At 36.8% G+C, this 22,272-nt stretch overlaps 1 protein-coding gene across 2 annotated transcripts; it reads right to left on the bottom strand.

Annotated features, from left to right (window-relative positions):
• Positions 1-1,395: 1,395 nt before the first annotated feature.
• On the bottom strand, positions 1,396-21,057 carry LOC139454515 (lysosomal phospholipase A and acyltransferase-like). 2 transcript variants are annotated; one of them, XM_071236270.1, is made up of 6 exons: positions 20,958-21,057; positions 18,549-18,705; positions 16,023-16,150; positions 11,129-11,227; positions 9,286-9,513; positions 1,396-7,878 (listed from the first exon to the last, which is right to left on the bottom strand). In XM_071236270.1, exons 1-6 carry the CDS (start codon positions 21,055-21,057, stop codon positions 7,364-7,366), a joined length of 1,227 nt encoding a protein of 408 aa, XP_071092371.1. In that variant the 3' UTR covers positions 1,396-7,363. The 2 variants fall into 2 exon arrangements, with proteins under 2 accessions (XP_071092371.1, XP_071092372.1); XM_071236271.1 differs by lacking the exon at positions 16,023-16,150 and adding an exon at positions 14,432-14,550 and having other exon boundaries at positions 20,958-21,056.
• Positions 21,058-22,272: the final 1,215 nt, after the last annotated feature.

Below are 22,272 nucleotides of genomic sequence, written 5' to 3'. Positions count from 1 at the left end.
GTGGAATTCAAGACTGTTTAAAAGATACGTTTGTATTTTGCAATGCAATTAAAAATAATATTTCTATAAAATAATAGTTATCTTAATATGTTGGTTGTGTGCAGTGTTCATGAAGCCGGCCTTGTCAGTTTAACAGTTTAACTAATAGGATGAATAGATTTGTGGTTGCAGTTGCCGAAAAACGACAGTAACCTTCAGATTTCTTTTCCACTTTTTAATTTTTTAGGCCTGGGTGGATCTGTAAACAGCGGTTTTCTTACAGTGTTGACGGATATGTAAATAACTTTCAGATAAAACAAGAGCAATAACTCAACATATTAGTAACTGTTTACTTTTATCTGCGATTTCGCTGTGTTTATCATACCATTATGTAACACGGCAAAGTCTCCTTTCAATATTGGAGCACAGGTGACCAAGCAATTCACTATTCAGAGTCCATCGGGCGCGCCAGAAACCTATGATGATTAGTTCGAATCCTAGAATCCTGCATTGATTGAGTTTCTAGGTTTGTTCACACATACAATAAAGGCCCGAGACCGACTTCACTTCCGCTTTCCTCCCATATCAAGCTGACACCCAGAAATACTGAAACACTGTTAAACCAGACTAACTCACGCACTCTAACAATTTCTCTTAACATAAGTTTGATATAATCCTGCAGTCTTTGATCTGAAATGACAAATGTCATAAATGACCAAGTAACTGGTAACAAATTTCACATATTCCTTTCATGACAGGAAATGCTATAAAAAGTTCCAGCAATTTGAAATGTATAAATTGCAAGTGAGTGATTTTGTGGCATTTGATTGGTTAACCAATCAATTGTTTCGGCAATTTGCATAAACCGAAAAAAAGGCCACGCCAATCTAAAGAACTTCTGTTTCCTGATCGGCTGATAATACAATGGGCGGGGCTTGTGTTGCGATATTGCGCTGAAAGATCACCATTTCGTACTGTTGTCAACATTTTTTGGGTGTTAATTATCAAATACGTAGTTTTTGAAGTTAGTACTGTAGACACGGATTTACAGAGTTTACACACCGGCTTTCACGTGCATACCTTCATAAACGCAAAACACAAGCGGGATCTACCATGCAAAGAAAAGTCATGTAGATCTAGTGATGCCAGATGTAAACAAACGTAAGCTATTATGTCCCAACGACAGGTTACAACAAGCATCTTCAGTATTGTCCATGATCTGTGATCTGACACTGCACTCAGTATCAACATTCAAGTTCAAACTTTCCCAGCCAAACTAGAAAATTATGTCACCCTCCTAACCAACCCCAAGTGATCCTCCTGTCACCCACCCAAAGCGACCCTCCTTGATTCTTTGTCTGTTTTACACATCTGTCTTCTTGGGCTAGAAATACACACACCAACACAGGATACATCTAAACTTCAAAATCAATCATTTATTTCAATTTGCACTAAAACTCATATTTACAAATTTTACAAAGCAAAACAATGACATTAAAATATAATATAATTCAGTCAAGAATGGAGATGGGTAATTCAACAAGTTTAAAAATACAATAAGGGGATATCATTAAATAACTTTCATCTCCATCAGGTATAAATGTGACAGACTAGGCAAATCAGATGTTAAATCATCTTGAAACAAATTACTCTGCCATCTGACCTATGATTTTCCCTGCACTACAGATGACCTTACCCTATATTCTGAAAACAAGAAAGAAAAAAGGAAATAATGCCTTTTGTTGAGTGTACCTTTAATTCAAACCCTTTCTTGAAAATAGGGTTGTTGTCTTCTTTGATACCCAGTGGAACATATCCATCAATTCTTTAGAAAATACTTTGATGGAAGAAAAGATGTAGAATATTTGCACCAGTGAAATAGGCCAAATTTCACAAAGTGATACTAATTGTTATGATGGATCTGGCTTCTATCAGGCTTCTATTTACTGTGTTGTATCATTATGGCAAATAAAAGTTCATGAAATCCATACTGTCAGACGGTGTCTAGAAATGGCAAATGTAGACTGGAAGTAGCAGTACCCTCAGTACAACATGAGGTCAAGTTCTCCTTTTTGGCAAAATTGCAATTCAAACGTGAGAAAAATATGACAATTATCAATCAGCTGTTCACACTAAAAATTAAACACAAACAGGAAATATAACATTAAAACATCGGATACATATTATCGAGACAGAGATTCAAAAATATTTACTTTTCATTTCATCTTTTCAACAAATTAAAAAATGGTCATTTTCGGGTCACTAAAATCCTGAAAATGTCTAAAGCTGCACAGGAAAAGACATGGTCTGTTGCACAGTTCATGACATACAGCCTTAACTGAAGTGACTCAAGAGGTCTCTCCAGATAATGATACTCTTTGAACACTGGATGTTTTTGAAACAGTTTCTATTGGAAGCAAATCAAAACAGATGTAGCGCCAAGAGTATGGTGTCAGGGAACAGCAACCAATCGCTGTCTAAATAAAGTTCAGTCTTTATTTTCAGCCATTCTGTATGACTTCATGTTTGTGGGTGATACACTGAGAATTACTCACAAGCTGTACCCCAGGATGCCTGCAAGGAGTAATGTTTTGACTAAAATGGATCATAACATTAAACCAGTCTCTTGCAACTAGCCCAATAATACCAATGAAGATCGTAGAAAATATAAACAGGAGACACTGTTTGTTTGTTGTTTAACGCCGCACTCAGCAATATTCCAGCTACATGACGGCGATCTGTAAATAATCGAGTCTGGACCAGACTCGATCCATGAAACTGGGATGTGATGACATGCATCAATCAAGTCAGTGAGCCAGACAACGCGATCCCGTTAGTTGCCTCTTACAACAAGCATGTCCGCCTTTAACGGCAGAGTGAATATGATGAACAACGTAGACTACAAAAGGCATCAGGCAAAGATAATTATTTCATCCTTCCTAACACATTTAGATATTTAACTCAGATAATATCAGCCAGGATTTAACTCTGACAATATCAGCCAGGAAGGATACAGTTATCAGGAAATATGTGAAACAAATCACATCTTGAAAAGTAATGGAAGACAAGACAAGTGATAGCTGCAAAGAAGGCAAATACCACATTCAGCAACTGAATCTATATTCAATTATGTTTCCTCTTAAGCATATAAAGTAATTTTCAATACATGCTGTTTCATCTAAAATGATCCCATTACAATATGCAGAGTGCAGAGTGCAACACTGCATGATCTACAGCACACACAACACAGGTGAGTGTTTGATAAGCTGCTTGTGTTAATTGCCACAGAAGGACTTCACATTTAGGTGGGGGTCCAGTACGATATTGGAAATGTGTTGATATATTCAACTACTGTGATACAGTTGTTCATCCCTACAGTTAGATTCACTGGATGAAAACAAGCGGTGTACATAATGAATTAGACTGTAAAACACATAAATAAGAGTGACTTTCAATTGCATTGCATTGTTGCAAATCATCAGCCTTGGAAAACGGCTTGCGACATTATTTTTCCAGAGATATTGTAATACTGTGGAAGTTAGTTAGTCTTACTCCTTACCCAATATCCTGGGGCCACTAATTGTTTTTAGATGACGTCAGCATCATTACATCACAAAAGCAAACATGTTAGAAACATTTTAATAACATACCCTGATGTTAAAGTACTTAAAATAGCTAAAACAAGAAAACAGCATCATAACTATCCCCCGCCATAGGGCACATTAGAATTATGTTTGTTCATATAGTATTGAATAAAAACTATAAAAAGATAGTTCTAGAAAGCCTTAAGAAGAGATAGGCACTAAGGTCGCTTTATGTCATCAGAATATATTATCAAATGTGAAATTATTACACACAAAAGGCCCCTTCTCGAGAAAAAAATCATTCATGGCACAAATTCGAGAGCTTAGTCTTGATTAAGTATCTCTTCCATAACTTCAGTAGTCTCTGAGAAAACTTGGCAGGGGATAAAAAGAATTCAGGAACCAATAAGAACAGGTTATTACTCCATTAACCAATGAAATGTAAGCAAACATGGACTACCGATTGAGCATGTACAGCTATAAAAATCTTCCATCACTCTGCCTTCAAGGTTGCAGTCTGACGTTCTCACAACTTCCACCAGGTAATCAGTCTCTACATTCTCTGCTCAAACTGTCTCTACTGCACAACATCGGTGAAGTCAACATTTAAAGACATTGAATCAATGACTAGCAACAATTGCTCCATAGCTTCAGTTGTCAAGGTGATGACATGACTCAGCATAAGCATGCGACCTACTGATTGCTAAGTTCACATCATCATCAATGGTGTTGAAAGTCCATCACACAAGAAGGAATCAACATAAGACATGTTATGTATAGGTTACAAAGCTCATGACTAAGCATCCAGCATACAGGGGGTGGATCCCGATCAGGTTCATATAAACACCATTCCTGAGGTACAACAAAGCATGTGACAGACATCGTGGTGGTTCGTGTAACACATGATTGACCTTTATATTGTCAAGGGATAATACACATATCATGTTTGTCAGAGGATACGACAATTGAGCTGTTACCTACCACATGATTACAATAGAGAGAAATTGTTTACCTTTCACTTATAGAGCTGGCTAAAACATCAATAATCAGAATCATTGTTGATGGGAAGAAATATTACCAATTATCTATATGAAAATCATCAAAAATATCTTATATAAACCATTGTGATGAAATAACGTTTAGATTTACAGAAACAGGCTTGTTATTGTCAATAATGCCAATTGTTGAATATGGAAAGCAACTGTTTTTTTCCACAAAATAATCTATGCATAAACGCGTCACTACTCACCAGTGGCATAAAATATGTTGATTTCTTTCTTGATTTTCTTGCATATTTGCTTCAAGTTACTTTTCCCATATTTATCAATAATTGATCAATATTTAGATAGTGATTATCATTCACAATAATCTCTATCGACAGCCAGCCCTATTCAATTATACATAAAGCACTATTTTACATTGCAAATGACTTAAAGTAAGTGTGGGAACCTTATATCGTCATCATAAAGAAAATGGATCATAACATTAAACCAGTCTCTTGCAACTAGCTCAATAATACCAATGAGGATCGTAGAAAATATCAACAGGAGACACTGTTTGTTTGTTGTTTAATGCCATGCACAGCATATTCCAGCTCTATGATGGCAGTGTGTAAATATTCGTGTCTGGATCAGACAATCCAGTGATTGATACTGTGAGCAATGATCCACATCATCAGGGGATGATGGAACACAATCATCAAGTCAGTGAGTCTGACCATCCGATTCATTTCGTCACCTCTAACGACCAGCATAGGTTGCTGGGGACCTATTCTAACCCGGAATCTCCACAGGGTCACCTCTAACGACCAGCATAGGTTGCTGGGGAGCTATTCTAACCCGGAATCTCCACAGGGTCACCCCTAACGACCCAACATGGGACATTAGAAACGGCAAGCACCACAGTGAAATGAGGATATCTGTATGTACACATCAAACTATCTCACATACATATTAGCTGTCACTTTATACACAGAATAACACATGATGGAATGAGTATGTGACACAGAAGCATGATGTTACACATCTCTGCATAAATTAGGACAAGACACTCATGAACATCAGAATTGTCACAAGAGATCGCTTCACATAAATTTCTGCAAAAATAAATTAAAGACACATATACATACTGAGATTAATTCAGACATTATTGTTTTCATTACTAATATGGACATGATGGTTGTAAAACATTAATTTTTTCTTTCAAAACGATACAATAATATCATATTACAGTATACCCATGTTCTCTAGTGTGCTAAAACAGAGACAGCAAAATGGCTTTTCTATGATAAGTAAACAGGCTAAGCATTACATGGTCAATAAACATAATTGCAAACACACAAGTAGCAAAAACCTATTGCCACACTCAGTGCAAAGTAATCAAAACTTAAAAGGTATTTTCGTTCTGAAATCTACCCATTTTCCAAGTCAACATGCTCAAATTAAAAACAAGATATTTTTAGCTTGGTCAAACTGAATTTTTTCATTTGGTCACACTTGATTAATTAAAAGTTTCACAGATTTATTCCAGCTTTTCCACAAAAGGTTGGTCGAAATAAAAACAAATAGGATTGTCAATAATATATTTATTTTATGAAACTCTTTCTGCCTTGGCGATAAAACTGGCTGGCTTCTTAAATCATTGATAGTGATGTAGACATGGACTTTATATAGCGTATAACATTTTATATTGTATAAGAGGGTCCATATTACTAGCGGGATATATAATAAAAATAAATCTTTTACGTTTAAATCATTTCTTTTCTACCTGCTTTTCTGTAGGGGTAGGGGGCCTGTGTAACGAGAAATAAAAAATGTGTGGCCATAACAAGTTTAACATGAAACTAAATAGTCCGACCAAACAAGGATAAAAAGTGTCAAACTGTATGTCAATAAGTACAGAAATAATCCACAAACACCTCGGTACTGACATGACACAGACACAGTTAGAGGTGTTGCTGATTGGAAATTTTAGTATCAATGCATCAATTAATAATGAGATTAATTTATTCTGTATGTGTATAGACAAAAACTACCCATGAAGACCTGCAATTAATCAGTATAAAATTAAATTGAACTCAGACGATTTTCTGCCTTCTGCTAGTCCATCTTTATACCATGGTAATTTTAATAAATGTAAATGTTTCTGTGGCAGTGAATTATTAATTTAGATTCATAAATTTGTATCGGTACAGTATCAACATTAAAAATGTATCGATACATGTACATCAATATTGCAATACATTCCTAGTCTGAGTTAGGGCATTATGCATTGATAGGATGCTCTTGGAATGACTGTGATTATGCATTAACATTTTTCATTATCACTTTCAGAAGTGTGGAAAATATATCAGCTATACCTGTTTCATGATCATAGTTCAGACAATCATCTATAGGTTAGGCAACTTGAGGCCAACTAGCAGCTGTGTAGATACCTGATAGTTTAGAGTGACTAGCCTTGTACCAAATGCAAGAATCAGAGTATATTCTCAGTACTGAAGAGGTCACTGTGCATATATTCTAACAAACTATAAAATTCTCTTCATCCTCGTCACTATTTACTGATCTGGCAGTTTCACCTCGAAGAGTCGCACAAGAGTTAAAAACAAAACTTAACATCAAAAGCTTCTCTTGATTTGCACATATTCAAATAAATACATATTTTCCAGTTCAAAAGAAATTGTAATCAAATCACACCGAGATATTTTGTCATTTACATATAAAATAGAACCAATACTCATTTCATTACCCATTCAGTACCTTTCATTTCCTATTTAAAAAAAAGTCTAACCTTTTGATGCATTAGCTATTGACAACTGTTTTAATGTAAGCTAAGACATCTTTATTGGACAGAATTTCTGTGTGTTCTGCCTTGGGAAACTCTTTATGGTAAATCTTCTGTTTCTGTTTTCCTTGCCAAGAGAGGCATCCATGCAAGCTTCGGATGTTGACAGTGCCATCCCCGTTCCCGGTGACCACTTTAGGCTGCTTGTCAGGCCACATTCCCTCTCCAAATATAAACTGCAATGGTGTTGGCATCTTGACTCCATGAAGACAGTGGATTTCCACCCCAGGGGGAATGAGGTCTTTCACAAGATTCTCTGTGTCCTGGCGCATGAGGTATGCATTTGGAATGCCCAGATCTGTGAAGAATGCCTTGTAGTCCTTGACTGTGTAGTTCCTCTTCGGCTGGGAGACCAGCACTTCATTCGCTGCCCAGAATTTCTCCGAAGGCATGAGGAAGGCAGAACTTGGCATGGACCTTTGCTCTTCTCTAACATTGATGCCCTCGACAAAGGGAACATTCAAGTTGTCACCTGAAATTGAATTTTTAGTACTTTATTAAAAACTAAGAGTAAATTACAACATATTGTGTCCAATTACTAAGTATGGCTTAACACTTTTAGCAAAATTCAAGTTATATCAGGCCAGGGAACACCACATATTGAGCACCCATGTGGGGAATCGAAATTTGCCCCCAAATTTGTGTCATAAGATGTGACTTATATACAATGCATGTTTGTTTGTTTGTTTGTTGTTTAACGCCGCACTCAGCAATATTCCAGCTATATGACGGCGGTCTGTAAATAATCAAGTCTGGACCAGACAATCCAGTGATTGACATCATGAGCATCGATCCACGCAATTGGGATCGATGACATGTATCAACCAAGTCAGCAAGACTGACCACCTGATCCTGTTAGTCGCCTTTTACGACAAGCATGGGCTGCTGAAGACCTTTACACAAACAGAACGCAAACACCAACTTGCATTTCTAGACACAGAACTGAAGAGTCTGCTTGACGCCGTGATAATGAGTACTGCCACTGAGCTGTACTGTTCTGTGGCATCATCTATCACTAACGTTAAACACTGTGTCAAGTTATAACATTCAGATTATCCAAAAACATAATCATTACGCATTATATGAAGGTTGCCATTGGTGACATTGCCACATAAATACTGTGACAGCTAGTAATAACTGTATTAAAAATCATGACACAGTCATCATAGATCGGAGATCATAATTACTTAGACTAGTTTATGCATTTTTGTTTCAACTTTGATAATATTTATGGGACCGTAGTGTAACCTGTTTTTTTCTGGTGCAACTAGGTTTTTACGTCAACATGCACTTTGAGCAAGTCAAATCATATTCCTAAAATCGAGCCCTGTAAAGTTGAATTTGCGTCAGGCATATCATCTGGCAGCATAATAAGTTTTGTCATGTCAGCCTACATCCCAGTGGGGATGACTAAATTACTAAATGCTGTTTTAACCCGCAGACAACAAAAGACTTGCTTCATTTCACAGTCTGCAAATAATCTTACAATAGCCCTCGAAAAGTCATGCTTCTCGGCTAGCCTGACACTGAATTGTGCTGAGAACAAGTGATAAGTCCATGATGGCAGTCCTCATGGACAAGTCCCATTTCAGGGCTATAATTCAGAACCAGTTCTCAATGCTGAACTGAATGAAAGTGACAGTATTAAACATTCTTGTCTCGTACAAGCATGACTAGCTTTAAACTCTGAAAGATAAATTTTCAACGAATCTTACAAAAAGCACATATTTCTGTCCTGGAGACATATTCCATCTTAACATCCCAAAAAGGGATCAGATCAGATCAGATCAGATCAGATCAGATCAGATCAGATCAGATCAGATCAGATCAGATCAGATCAGATCAGATCAGAGCAGAGCAGAGCAAGCGAGTTACCTACCAGCAGAGAAGAGGCGGAGTGGTTTGACGGCTCCTCCCCACACCCCCGAGATGGTGATGAAGCAGTGCAGATACTTGTCCTTCCACACCTGAGGCCTGTGGTTGAGGAAGTACAGAGTGGTGGGGTTCCCCATGCTGTGGGCTATGAGGACCACCTTTGTGTTGTTGTTCCTGACATATGTGTCCTCAACCAAAGACGTCAGATTTTTGTAGAAAACATCAAATTCATCTGAAATAGTTTTGAGAAAACTATGAACTAAGATATAAATTTTGTCTGTTTCATTTATACTATTGTGGTCTGTTAATAATCAAAATTGGGCCAGGCTCACAAGTGATAGAAGTCTAGATCACATGCTTTATGTACCCCATTGACAAAGTGTGTATTCAAATTACACTTTTCTGAGGGTACCCAAAGCATGCGATCTAGACTACAAGTTGTAGGACTTCCATATTTTTGAAGCCTCAGTGGCTGAGTGGGTTAGACATCTGACTGAGTGTGCTGGCGATTAGGTACTTCTCTCTGATAGTGTTGGTTTGAATCTCAGATAGGATTGAACCCCCAAAAGTACTCGCATTTGTTTGTTACTAAGAAAAGTGTTATCACAAATATTACATTGTGTATCAATATAATATTGTCAAAAAAAACCTGATATATTTCAGTTCATTAATCAAACAACTGCCTTTCCTTGGAATATCCCCAGTTAGAATTTTAAGTACTTCTTATCATGATCATAGTCATAGAAATTCATTGCCATGAAAGCCAGTTTCTACCAAAACCTTTAACACCAATACTCTATAACTGACTTCCTTCATATGGTAGGCAGTATATGAACAAATGGGCTAAAATTAGTCGAGTTCACTCCCCAGGATAAAATCCTGTTTATTAGATTTTAGAAAAATATACTGATGAAATTATATAAGGGAACACAGAAGTAACTGTTTGTTTGTTGTTTAACGACACACTCAGCAATATTCCAGCTATATGATTGTGGTCCGTAAATAATCGAGTTTGGACCAGAAAATCCAGTGATTGACATCATGAGCATCGATGCACGCAATTGGGATACGATGACATCCTTCAACCATGTAAGCGAACCTGACCACCCGATCCCGTTAGTAGCCTCTTACAACAACTTTCATGTGAGTTTCTGGTGTATCAACGATCTCAATAAAATCTTACTGCCTGCTACTGTTTTGTGCAGTGGAAGTTAGAATGTAGATCGGAGTTAAATGAGGTTGGGAGCGCTGACATACACTATCAGGATTTACCACATGTCATTCCCCTATTTCTTTCCATCAGCATATCATATGTCATAAGACGGGTTTTTTCAAATAATTTTTATTCCAGTTTCAGTGGTTACATACACAGTGATATATACATATATAGCAATTAACATTTTGACACTGCATATTTGGAGGATAGGCCTTGATCATGAAGGATCGAGCAGGATGTTCTGGCATGAAAGTAGTTAAAACCATATTTATGCGCAATCGTAGAAAGATAAGCTAATAATAAAGGAATAAACAGTACCGAATTATAGTATTGTAATCCTTATCTTGGAAAAACATTACAGTTTTTCTTTGGCAATAGAGTCAAAGTGATTGGAAACAATCAATGATAACACACAGTCAGCAATCTATGTAAGATTCAAGGCATCATGTAAACCAAAATACAATATCCACTTTTTGTTATAAGTGCTAAGCTTATTATTAGTTTTTGCTGACCGATATTCCAAATAAATAGCATCTTTTAATACTTGTTTAAAAACGTCCAATGAGGGTTTCCTTTTCTTTAAACTAGAAATAAAAATGTGTCTCTTAGCTAACATAATAATAAGACTTACTTGGTGCCTTCCTGAAGTCATATGGTGCTCCACGGACGCTCTCTCCTCGCTTGTATCCCCATTTTACCAGGGCTTCCACAATAGGGGCGAAGTAAGATGCTGGAATGACATCCCCAACTCTTAATTCAACTCTAGCTGACCTGACTTGTTATCACAATTCCCTTTCATGCAAATCAATCTCTGTCTTAGTTACAAGCTGGTGACAATTGTTCAGCACTTCTTATTAACATATTGTTGTTGTTGTTGGTTTGTTGTTTAACGCCGCACTCAGCAATATTCCAGCTATATGACGGCGGTCTGTAAATAATTGAGTCTGGACCAGACAATCCCAATGTTCACCGTGACACAGCTCCAGGAACAATATTTTGTGTTTCCAGAATTACTGATTGGAACACATTTTGGTTTTGAATCTTGACTTAACACAGAGACATACCAGCAGACATTTGAAACAAAACAAAAATTTACTCCTGCAATACATTATATAGTAATAAGTACTTAATCTCAGAATAATATCACTGAAAACAAACATAAAAAAATACATTTCCAAAAATGTAAAATGTTCACAGTATCAGTAAAACAATGCGTATTACCCCAAGGCTGCACATTATCCATAGTATACATGTTCTAACACCAAGCTTGTTTTTTGTCATTTTCCCTACTATCCCTTCAGCATGACTTCATATTATTTTCATAGGAAATAAGACATTAAGCTTAATCAATAAGACTTGTGAGACTTGTCTTGATTCACTATCATACATGTATAACCACAAGAATCAAGAGATTATCATGATTATAGGGTTGATTGTGAGATGAAAATAGCCCTACTGCTATTGTATAACTACATGTATACGGTGATGTACCATATCTTAAATATACCAGTATACTGAGGGGAAAGCTCAACAAACCTTGTTCTTTGTGAACATTTATACAAACAAGTACACAACTAAATGTTTCTTCTTATTGTCACAATATCGTGTGAGCAAACATATTTGGAAAGTTTGCAGTGCACAAATCAAGTGGCCTAAAGGACTAGGGTTAGATTTTTACTAGTGCATTTCTTTCCTCGTCTGTATCTTGTTTACATATACCGTATATGACCGCGGATAGGCCGATCCCGTAGATAAGCCGAGGTGTTAATTTGACCATTGAAATACGAAAGAAAATGATATGACCCGCAGATAAGCCGAACCAGGAATTGAAAGACAAAAAACACTGCGAAGTCGGTGTGCAAGACATGTGCCGGTACTCGCGGATATTAAAAAATATAAGATGAAAAACGTTGTAATTATATTGAAAAAGTCATTATTATTTCTCATAAAGATTTAACAAACAAGTCATCCACTTTCATAATGTGGGAAGCTGTTTCTCGTGGGTTTTTTTAATCTCATAATGATCGTTATATGTTGCCATCAACAACCAAGCGCCATTTTGTGAATTGGTGTATATAGAATTATGAACCCGTGAGAAAATATATCAGCTGGAGCGAAGACTCGCAGTTTGAATTCAGCATCGTAAGCATGGCGTTATCGTTAAAAACTCATGATGAAAAAGTTGTAATCTATTGGACCGTCATTCAGGCGATGTTTCTGACAGATCACGATCTGAAAAATACTATTATGAAAGTGTATCCCGTGGATAAGCCGACCCCTTTCTACAGAACCTTTTTTCTGGTCCTCAAAATTCGGCTTATACGCGGTCATATACGGTAGTACATATTAGGTAGGAATACAGCAATCAGGCAATTATATCCCAGCCCACACTTAAATTTCAGATTCCTGTGATAATTACAGATTCATATCAAGGATTCTAGTGCCCTTGGCAGGAAAATTGGGGGTAATCGTTCCATTGTCCAAAATTGGGATTGTTTCAAAAATTTTATTTTCTTAAAATTCAGAGGTACTTTAACTTTGAATTGTGACATTGCTTCCATGCATAAATGTAAAACTGAACATAAAATCCTCTTCCTCCGTATTGGTTCTGTTAACAGGGAAGTCACATCTACAAAAGCCACAACATCAGTTTTAACTATAACTGTATGAATTGGGAAATGTTTAATTTCAATTTGGAAATGTCTACAGACAAGTGCTGCAGATTTGGGGTCAAATATTGGTCTCTAAGCAGGTCCAGATAAACACTTGACCTATCCCAAACTGTGTACTGTATCACAGCTACCCTTATCATCACACCTCACATGCTCCTATCTCTCTGAAAACTGTCAAGATAGTGATGTGGACAAATGTGCATATCTGAGGCATCACGTAACATCTCACTACACATTACTCCTCCAATTGTGACAGGTTCCGTGGTTATCATAAGTGAGTTCGAGAAGAATACTTTGGTATCAAGCAATTGACTATTGACCATCTGTGAGCATCTTCACTCTTAAATGTATCATAAGTACTCAATGTACATGTGATTGTATTGCATATGGACATATAATACTGTTAACTATTTTCATTTACCGTCTTTAGAACAGACTGACATTCTCAATATGAAGGTTCTTCCTGCTAAAACAGTTTCACATGTATCCGCATCATTTCGATTCAACAATCAACAAACTTCTACAATCGTGACAATAAAAATGTTTAAAATAAACAAACAAAAAACTTCTACAATCATGACACGGTTAGAAATAATGGGGGGACCTTGAGGTTTGCACCAATTGTATTTCAATACAGCAGTGTCAGAAACTAACAGTTTTAATCCACTAGTACTTTTAATGATAACATATAGCAAAACCCTTAAACATGTTAAAAAGGGCAAAGTTTTGCAATTCCAATCCTTATGATACCTTAACTATTGGGCAGTTTGGCAAGGACTATAGGACAAGTACCAATTTCTAACACTGTACAGGAACCCCTAAATTGATAATTCTTAACATTAGGGTCATCACAACCCTTGGACTTTGATGCTTAATTCCCGAATTGCATAATTCATTGCTTGATATGTGGCTTAAAAATAAACTGCTATATAAAAGACATAGTCACTGATTGCTTATCATTAAGGAAAGATAGCCAATTTTTTGTATCAATGCTGAGCATAAGGATGATATTAATACATGTACTTCATGTGCTCTTATTGATCAAAGTCATAAAATCAATTTCAAGTTGCCATGATCGAGTACAAATATCAAGAGATATTGTTACCATGGAAAAGGTCTAAGAAAATTGTTTCAATAAGGATATTGCTGGGATTGACTGGAGATAAGCGCAACCTTGGAGATAACAGTGTGGCTATTGTTTGCTGTTCATACAGAGTCAATGGTGGTTTGAGGGAACCCTTTACACAACGCTATGAACTTACTAGCAGCGAGCTGACTGGAGTCTAACCATTCAACAGACGAAGTGTTGCCAAATCCGGGGATCACAATGTCTACCCCGACTTGGTTTCTGGTTTTACGGGTTGTATTATCATAGAGAAGCCTGCGAGAAAACAAGTATCATCTTGAGTTCACGGAATTGCATCCTAACAGAAATCAAACTCAATCTTTGTACAGTGTTTCGCTTCAGGAGAGATTCTCTTTTCATTAATCAAATAAAAATAATTCGACCAAACCTCACTGCAGTTGTCTGGAAAATGACCCGATAACAAGGACTACTTACAACTTAATAATTTACTATAATGATTAACATGATTATTGTGATGGGCATGCTTAATGAACTGTCAAATATCAGGAAGTTTATCCAAAAGGCAAGAGGAAATTGTCTGTCAATAACTGATAATTTAAACAAAGTTGAACTCAACAATCACGAAATGCTAAGCAGAAATGACTCCAAAGAATAGTTTCCTCATAATGCAAATTAGTTACACAAATAAACTTTCCTGATTGCTTTTTGTTGGATTATTATGCTTGATATGCCTTCTTATTTGTAGGCCTGTTATGTTTGTGAAAAACCAAAGGCTACATGTGTGTTGATGGCACACATTTTCCAGTACCAGTACATTGTTTCATAGGTCAAGCTTTACTCTAGCAGTAATATTTTCTGGCAGTATCAAGACATAAGGTGATGATTCGCTTGTGGGTAAAATGATATGGTTTTAAGACATAAAACCTCAGGGTTACAAAACCTATGCTGATAAATAATGTTCAGAGATCAGGGATTTATCCACGATTCCAAACTATTAGTGCCAATGGTAGCCAAATTGGGAAATAGTGGGATTTTTTTAAAAAGTTCTAAATTGAGAATTTTGAATTTAACGCAATTATATAAAAAATGAATTTAAAATCTCTTCTCATTTATTGCTCCTGTTAAAGATCATAGATGTACAAAGCCATTCAATTAGTTATTATTGCGAAATTTGGAAATTATTAATTCCAATTTGGAATTTTTTTATGACATTTGCTGCAGACTTGGTGAATACCAGCCTCTGAGTAGGTCAAGATAAATCTCTGGAGATGTCAACTGAATTTGGTGCTTTCTCCATGTCTTGATTTGCTAAATTTATATCTGCTAATTTTCCCCCATTTTTATACATCATCTCATACAGCTTGGCTTATTTTAAAAACTTTTCAAGTCCACCAGCCCGAACACGCATTATCTACATTATTAAGGCATTATTTACAGTGTAGTTTAGTCTTAGTATATGAACTACCTGATAGTACAAACTGAAAATTTCATAGATTCGGTTTTCAGACTGTGATTACAAGCACTAAGACACTTTAATCACAACATAATCAGGAACTCTACAGCACTACAGCAACTGTGATCCGGTCTGATATTTCATTGAACAGCACTTAAATTCATGTTCATGAATGACATGATACACAAATATTGCAAAACATATCAAAATACAAATCTCTCCTGTATGGAAACACTGTTCATAGATGAAGCTTTGGCCAAACCCACATGCAGCCCTGGGTTAGATACACAAAAGCTATATAGCGCACACTTACTGGATGAGAAGTGCACATAATAATCAGGGTCAAGCCATTCTACACTAGACGTGTTCCCAAAACCAGGGATAACGATGTCCACACCAGGGGTATTGCTTGTTGTGTGTGAAGTTGAATTATAATGAAGTCTGCAGCAGAGAGAGAAATAAGTCACTGTCAGTCACAAACACAAGCAACACATGCATACTGTTATAAATCAAAACAACTTGGCAAGGGTTAGCGGGCAGGGATATACAAAGGCAACATGAAACGTCAGGTGGGACGGAGGGATGCCATAATGTGTTTTGAACTGTGCAGGCTGCAATGTTACAGTTAATATCAAGGCTCCAATCCCAGCTCCCCCAAAAATATAAAATAAATATATAATTAAAAAATATGAAAACACACAAAATACAAAAACAAGTGAATGTGTTTCTGGTTTCTCAGCCAACCCTATAGTTAAACCTGTCAATTAAAGAGAAGAGAAGAGAAGAGAATAGAAGAGAGAAAAAAAAAAGAAAAAAAAAAGTCCTTCCCACAATACTTTTGGATGGGCAATAATTCAAGCTCTGATAGTGTTTCAAATTAAGGATAAGAATCTGTTTGTTGTTTGATGTCACACTTAGTTATATTCAAGCTACATGACAGCAGCCTGTAAATTATTCAGAAACAGAATCAGGCCATTGGGACAGATGTTGAAGAAATATTACAAATGACATTTATTTGCCTCTCAAAACTGCTCGAACTGCAAAACAGTTGAGAAATAAATTTACCCAAACACAATTATTGAAAGAAAACAAAATGTGCCAGAGATTTGAAGCATGCATTAGTATAGGGAAAATTAAGTGACAAAACATAAAAACTGGTCCCCTGGTGTAGATAAGGTAACAGTCATCAGCACCTCATTAGCCAGACAAGTGACATTTTACACTCCTTCCTCGTCAACCGACAAATATACACTTCCAAAATGTCAGATGACCTATTATATGACTTTACATCCTGGTGATCTGAACTCTCAAGGGAAGAACTCAGCATAGAAACTCTACCAGCCAAAAAAGTGGTAACATAAAATTCAACCTTTCAAAACTCAAACAGATCTGAGGATATCCTAAAAATGATGTAACTGGCTCTAGCTAGTGCTTTTAGCATTGTTTAGCAATCAGGTTTATGTTACTTGATGTATCAAAAATGTTAGATTAGAGAGAGTAAGAGATTATTTCACATTTAAAAATTTTCATTTAGAACTTGTTAAATATTGTGAAATGGGGAAAGATCAAGTAGTCTAAACGTCATCCTCAACCACCCGGTGTATCATATCACCATTCTGTTATGACTAAAACTTTTTGCCAGCAGAGTATAATCACTAACGTAGCTCAGAACTTCTCTGGCTCATGAGAGCTATTTGAAATGATGGCTATTCGTAGGGTTGTGTCATTTAATCGAGCTCGAAACCACGATAGTAAATGAATCCAGGGAGTTTATTATAACAGGGTGGAAATATCATGCCCTGGACAATAGAGGATGCAAAATAGACAGTGTTGAATCTCAGTTGTTTTTAGTACAAAACTCATGATCCATGATTGCTAGTTACCCTGTTGACATCATTCATTAGCATGATTACAGTTGCAATTACATCGCAACAGGTATTTCTAAAGTGTCAAAGTCTGGCTAAAATACTTAAGGTGACTGTTCTGCTAATATTTATATTCAAGCAGGTGTTTAGGCAAAGTACTGGGGAGAATCAATACTGCTTCTAGAAGCAAGCAAAAACATTCAATTAGAGAAATTCACATACTACAAAATCACACAACTCAAAATAATCAAAGAATATTGTCTGTATGCGGTGATTAATACAGTAAGCAAATTACAATGGAAACTCTTTCAGGTAGAACAAGTTGTGTCATGGTACACAGGTATATTTATCACAATGTTTCTGAAAACACTTTGCAACAGTCCTACTTCATTTGCAATCCGTACCAAACATAATTTTAAGCATCTTAAAGTGAGTCTTCAAGTCGAACCCCAAATTTGGAAGATGTAATGTAGCACACACTCAGTTAGCATGGTTAGGGTGCTGACATTTGCACATGTATTATGGAATACCATTGACAGCAACAGAAACAAACAGTTTTGGTCCACTAATGATAACAAATAGTAATATTCTTGAAATTGCCAAATTTTTACTAGCCCTTAGGATACCTTAACTATTGAGCAGTTTGGCAAGGACTACAGAACTAGTGCCAATTTCTAACGCCAATTGACACAAAGTTGTATGTTCACAATGATCAACTCTAAGACATGAGACTGCAGTTTAAATACAGACAGCAGACATGATTCCAATTGTTACTGAACCTTAAAGTTATTTACGTAATGCAGAAATATTGACCAATCAAATCATCAAACAATAACATAAATAATATATAATAATCATGATAATCCAAGGACAATTAAGCGGTCCCTAACCATGTTTTTTCTTTAGAGTAGTATATTACTATTCATAAATGATTCTATCTTTTCAACAAACGATGTCATGAAAAATCTACTCACTTCATATTATCGACAAAACAATCTATGACATATGGGGCCAATTCCTCCAAGTTGAGCCACAAGTTAAAGTAATATGATGTCTTCTGTTGGCAGAATTCATGTGGTCCTGTTGATTTGTTCAGCTTGGCCAAAAACTGACTTCCACCATCACCAGGAACTGAAAAAAAAAAAATTAAAAAAAATTGTCCTTTAATGCCACACTCTGCAATATTCCTGCTATGTGAACACAGTCTGTACATAATCCAAGTCTGGACCAGACAATCCAGTGATCTGCATCATGAGCATCGATCTACACAATTGAGAAACGATGACATGCATCAACCAAGTCAGCGAGCCTGACCACCTGATATAGTGAGTCGCCTCTTATGGCAAGCATAGTCACCTTTTACGGCAAGCATGGGTAGCTGAATACCTATTCTAACCCGGATCTTCACGGGTCGGGACTAATGAACAAGTGGCCCAGTCAGATAATACTGGTCTACTGGAATACGGCCGTCAGCAATATACGTATCGCAATACAACCTTTGAGTATTGATATTTTTCAATACAGTCACAGATGAATAAATACATAATTCTATAAATTTCATTAAATTATATCTACTATCTTGAGGAATTTGGATGGACTGGGTTCCTATCTTAACCTTGAAAACAGCACATGCTTCATGCTGTTTACATTAACATTCCACATTGATGATGTAATACATAGTCACGTTTATCATGTTTGTCTATACTACCCATCTTGCAATCTGAAGTCGAGATTATTGAATGAAGAAGTTCCATACGTATTGACAAATGTATCACAATACAACTCTCTGTATCGTGATACATATTACAATACAATTTATGTGCCAAAACGCCAACCCTACTGTCTAACACTATACAAGTGCCTGCAGTCTAATATATACACACTGTATTATCTACACGCCACACATTTTTTTAGCCTCACCTCTTTTTGAGCCCTAAACAATATGTAACCACGTGCCTAATAACGTAATGAAGTTAGACACTCCAAAGTCCACTGAAGATATCAAAGTGTTTGCTGCTTGCCGCTGAAGTTATGTTACGAATTAAGGTGCACGAGGTAAGATATTCAATAAGTAATGAAAACAAATCTCAAAACTTACTTTGTCACTAATGCACATTTTAATCATTTGATGATAATTTTGCATCAGAATCAAACAATTGTATGCACCGAAAATGTATCTGCTGCTGTATGCAAACTTCCTGTCTGTAATCTGATGTGACTGATCATGTTGTGCATCTATTTTTAACTTCACTGCTATGGAGGGGCTCGAAATCATGTGACAGTAACAAGATGGCGTCTGATCGAGTCGTCTTGTCTAGCAAGGCATTATCACTAAAAAATGAACAAGACATGGTAATTTGACCATCTAATTGTTTACAGAAATAAATGTCCTCAAAGCACTGCAAAGGTAAGACTTAATTTTAGTGTCATGGGATTGTTTTAGACACAATCAGAAACACATTTTAGGGTCTCGAAAACCTGTAACATGAAGATACATGTATTCATAAGTGGTGTATTCAGCCACTAGACCTTGCAGGACTATTTATTTTTATGACCCTTTATTGCAGTAGGCTAAGGCTACATATGACTGTGATTCACCTCTTCTTTTTATTTATCATAAGAGCAAATCTTCAATGCTACTGATCAGCACCTACAATGTAAACAATCATGTGTACTGTCATTCTTTCACCAATAAAAAATTAAACTGAAAAACATCACCATTACATCCGATGGATGACCATCATTCATAAAATAAGGTGAATGGAGAGATATAGGCTAACCCTTATCCCAAGTCCCAACTAAAGTGGAAAGGGGTGCCTTACCCTAGCCAGAGACCACATACTGTTATATGGTCTCTGCCCTAACGATTGTGAAGGGTTTATAATCTAAGGCTAGTGTTAGGATAATCTCCCCTTACCATTACATAAGCATGATAAGTAACGCCTTCAGAAACTGCAGATACGGATCGACGAGGCCAGTCAGATCAGTGAAGCGTAGGCCAGCGTCACATAACATTTAGATCAAAGTACATGTATCCGGTAAACGGCTTTCCCCCAAAACATTTCTTGTAAAATAGGGCATTTTAGTACAAAATGAAAATAGGGGAGGAACACAACACAGAAAATAGTGACCAGATGACATATCGAACAAACTTACACGATTGTACTATGTACTGTCACTTTTCCTAAAGGTATAACTGATGATCCAGTCAGTGAAACACCACGTTTCATGCCATTGATACTGGCATACTTCGATCGAGATCGTGAGTTGGCCAACCAACTAGTGATTTTCAGTTACTATGGCCAGTTTTTATCAATAAATGTGTTCGAAACTTAGTACATGTCTCAAATAACAAATCATCAGTATGAACACGCGATACGTACCAAGTACAACCGGATATCTAGCTTCTAACAATGTCGTTAATTCACATATTATCACACACAGAAGCAGAAAACGGCTTCCCATCTTCTCCATGTCCACCATTACTGAGGCGTCAATATTTGTTACGGAAACCTTTATTGGATGGAAAGTAGGTGCCCTACATAGCACAAATATGATTGGATAAGAAAAATGGTGTGTGGCTGTGTGGCTCTCTAAAAATAGATTTTCAAACTCGTGTGCTTCATGTGATTGAATGGTCACAGCTACTGTTGTGGTTACATAATATTTAGATAACTTACATATACTGTTTGAGAATCTAGATATTATTGAATGAAGACTGGAAACTTGTCATATGTTTATGCAACAGGTCAAACACGTTTTGGAACGCGAACGTGAACGTAATGCCGCGAGCTTCTCGGAGTTGCGATCAATGCGAGAGTGAAGAATGTTATACGTCGTATCAACAAATTTACTGCTGTCATTCTCTGCGAGGACTTTGTCTCTTGACATTCTTAGATATTCTTTTTGGCAACAATGCAGTTTACTGGGTGCAGCCCGAGCTCTACCATCCGCTCGATTACCTCGCTAAAGTGCCACTGCTGTCTCGCTGTACCGTTACTGTGTGCCTCACGCTCCGGTGACTCTCGCTTCACGATCGAATACCCTTTCTGGGTCTTAGGGAAACTTACACGTCTTTACGATCCAACACCCCTTTTTCGGTCTTAGGGAAACTAACACGTCTTTACGATCCAACACCCGTTCTCGGTCTTAGGGATAGTTACAGGTATTTACGATCCAACACCCCTTTTCGGTCCTTAGGGTAGCTTGCTTTTGGCAAGGGTTAGCCATAATTTCTTGCCTTTTCAAGCGTTAATCCAGTAATTCGATTGGTCGGTCATGTTGACATAAACAATGGCGTGTGCGGTTTCAAGAAAAGATGAATTTTCACCAAATTACACTAATTATCTGTTTAATTGTAGATCGTGCTGCTTGAACCTGACAAATATGGAACCTGACAAATATGTTCCTAATGTTTACATTTTCTGTCAGTTTCATTCAGTACCACTTTTCAGCAAAACTGAAGCATTGGGGACTGATTCCGAATTATAGCTACTAGTCAATGAGAACTACTATCTCTGGATTTTAACTTGTCCTCAGCACAGTTAGAAGTCTCGGGCTATATCAATCCTGGCCATGTTATACGGTATTCTTAACGACTTATAATTATCTATCCCCGGCTAAATAATCTGCACCACACAAACCAGTTATTATAAAATGAGCTGGATCCATGCCGTCAGCGTATGAGGACAGCCAATC

Source organism: Haliotis cracherodii, unplaced genomic scaffold, assembly GCF_022045235.1.
Source record: "Haliotis cracherodii isolate W230 unplaced genomic scaffold, xgHalCrac1.p SCAF_10, whole genome shotgun sequence".
Lineage (NCBI taxonomy): Eukaryota > Metazoa > Mollusca > Gastropoda > Lepetellida > Haliotidae > Haliotis > Haliotis cracherodii.
This window is presented reverse-complemented; position numbering and strand designations above follow the sequence as displayed.

Coding starts and splice junctions, on each gene's coding strand:
- LOC139454515 (XM_071236270.1), bottom strand. CDS start 21,057: ATGGTGGACATGGAGAAGATGGGAAGCCGTTTTCTGCTTCTGTGTGTG. Junction 11,228..16,022: donor TTATGTGCACTTCTCATCCA/GTAAGTGTGCGC, acceptor ATGTCATTCCAG/CATCTTACTTCGCCCCTATT. Junction 7,879..9,285: donor ACTCCGCCTCTTCTCTGCTG/GTAGGTAACTCG, acceptor ATTCAATTTCAG/GTGACAACTTGAATGTTCCC.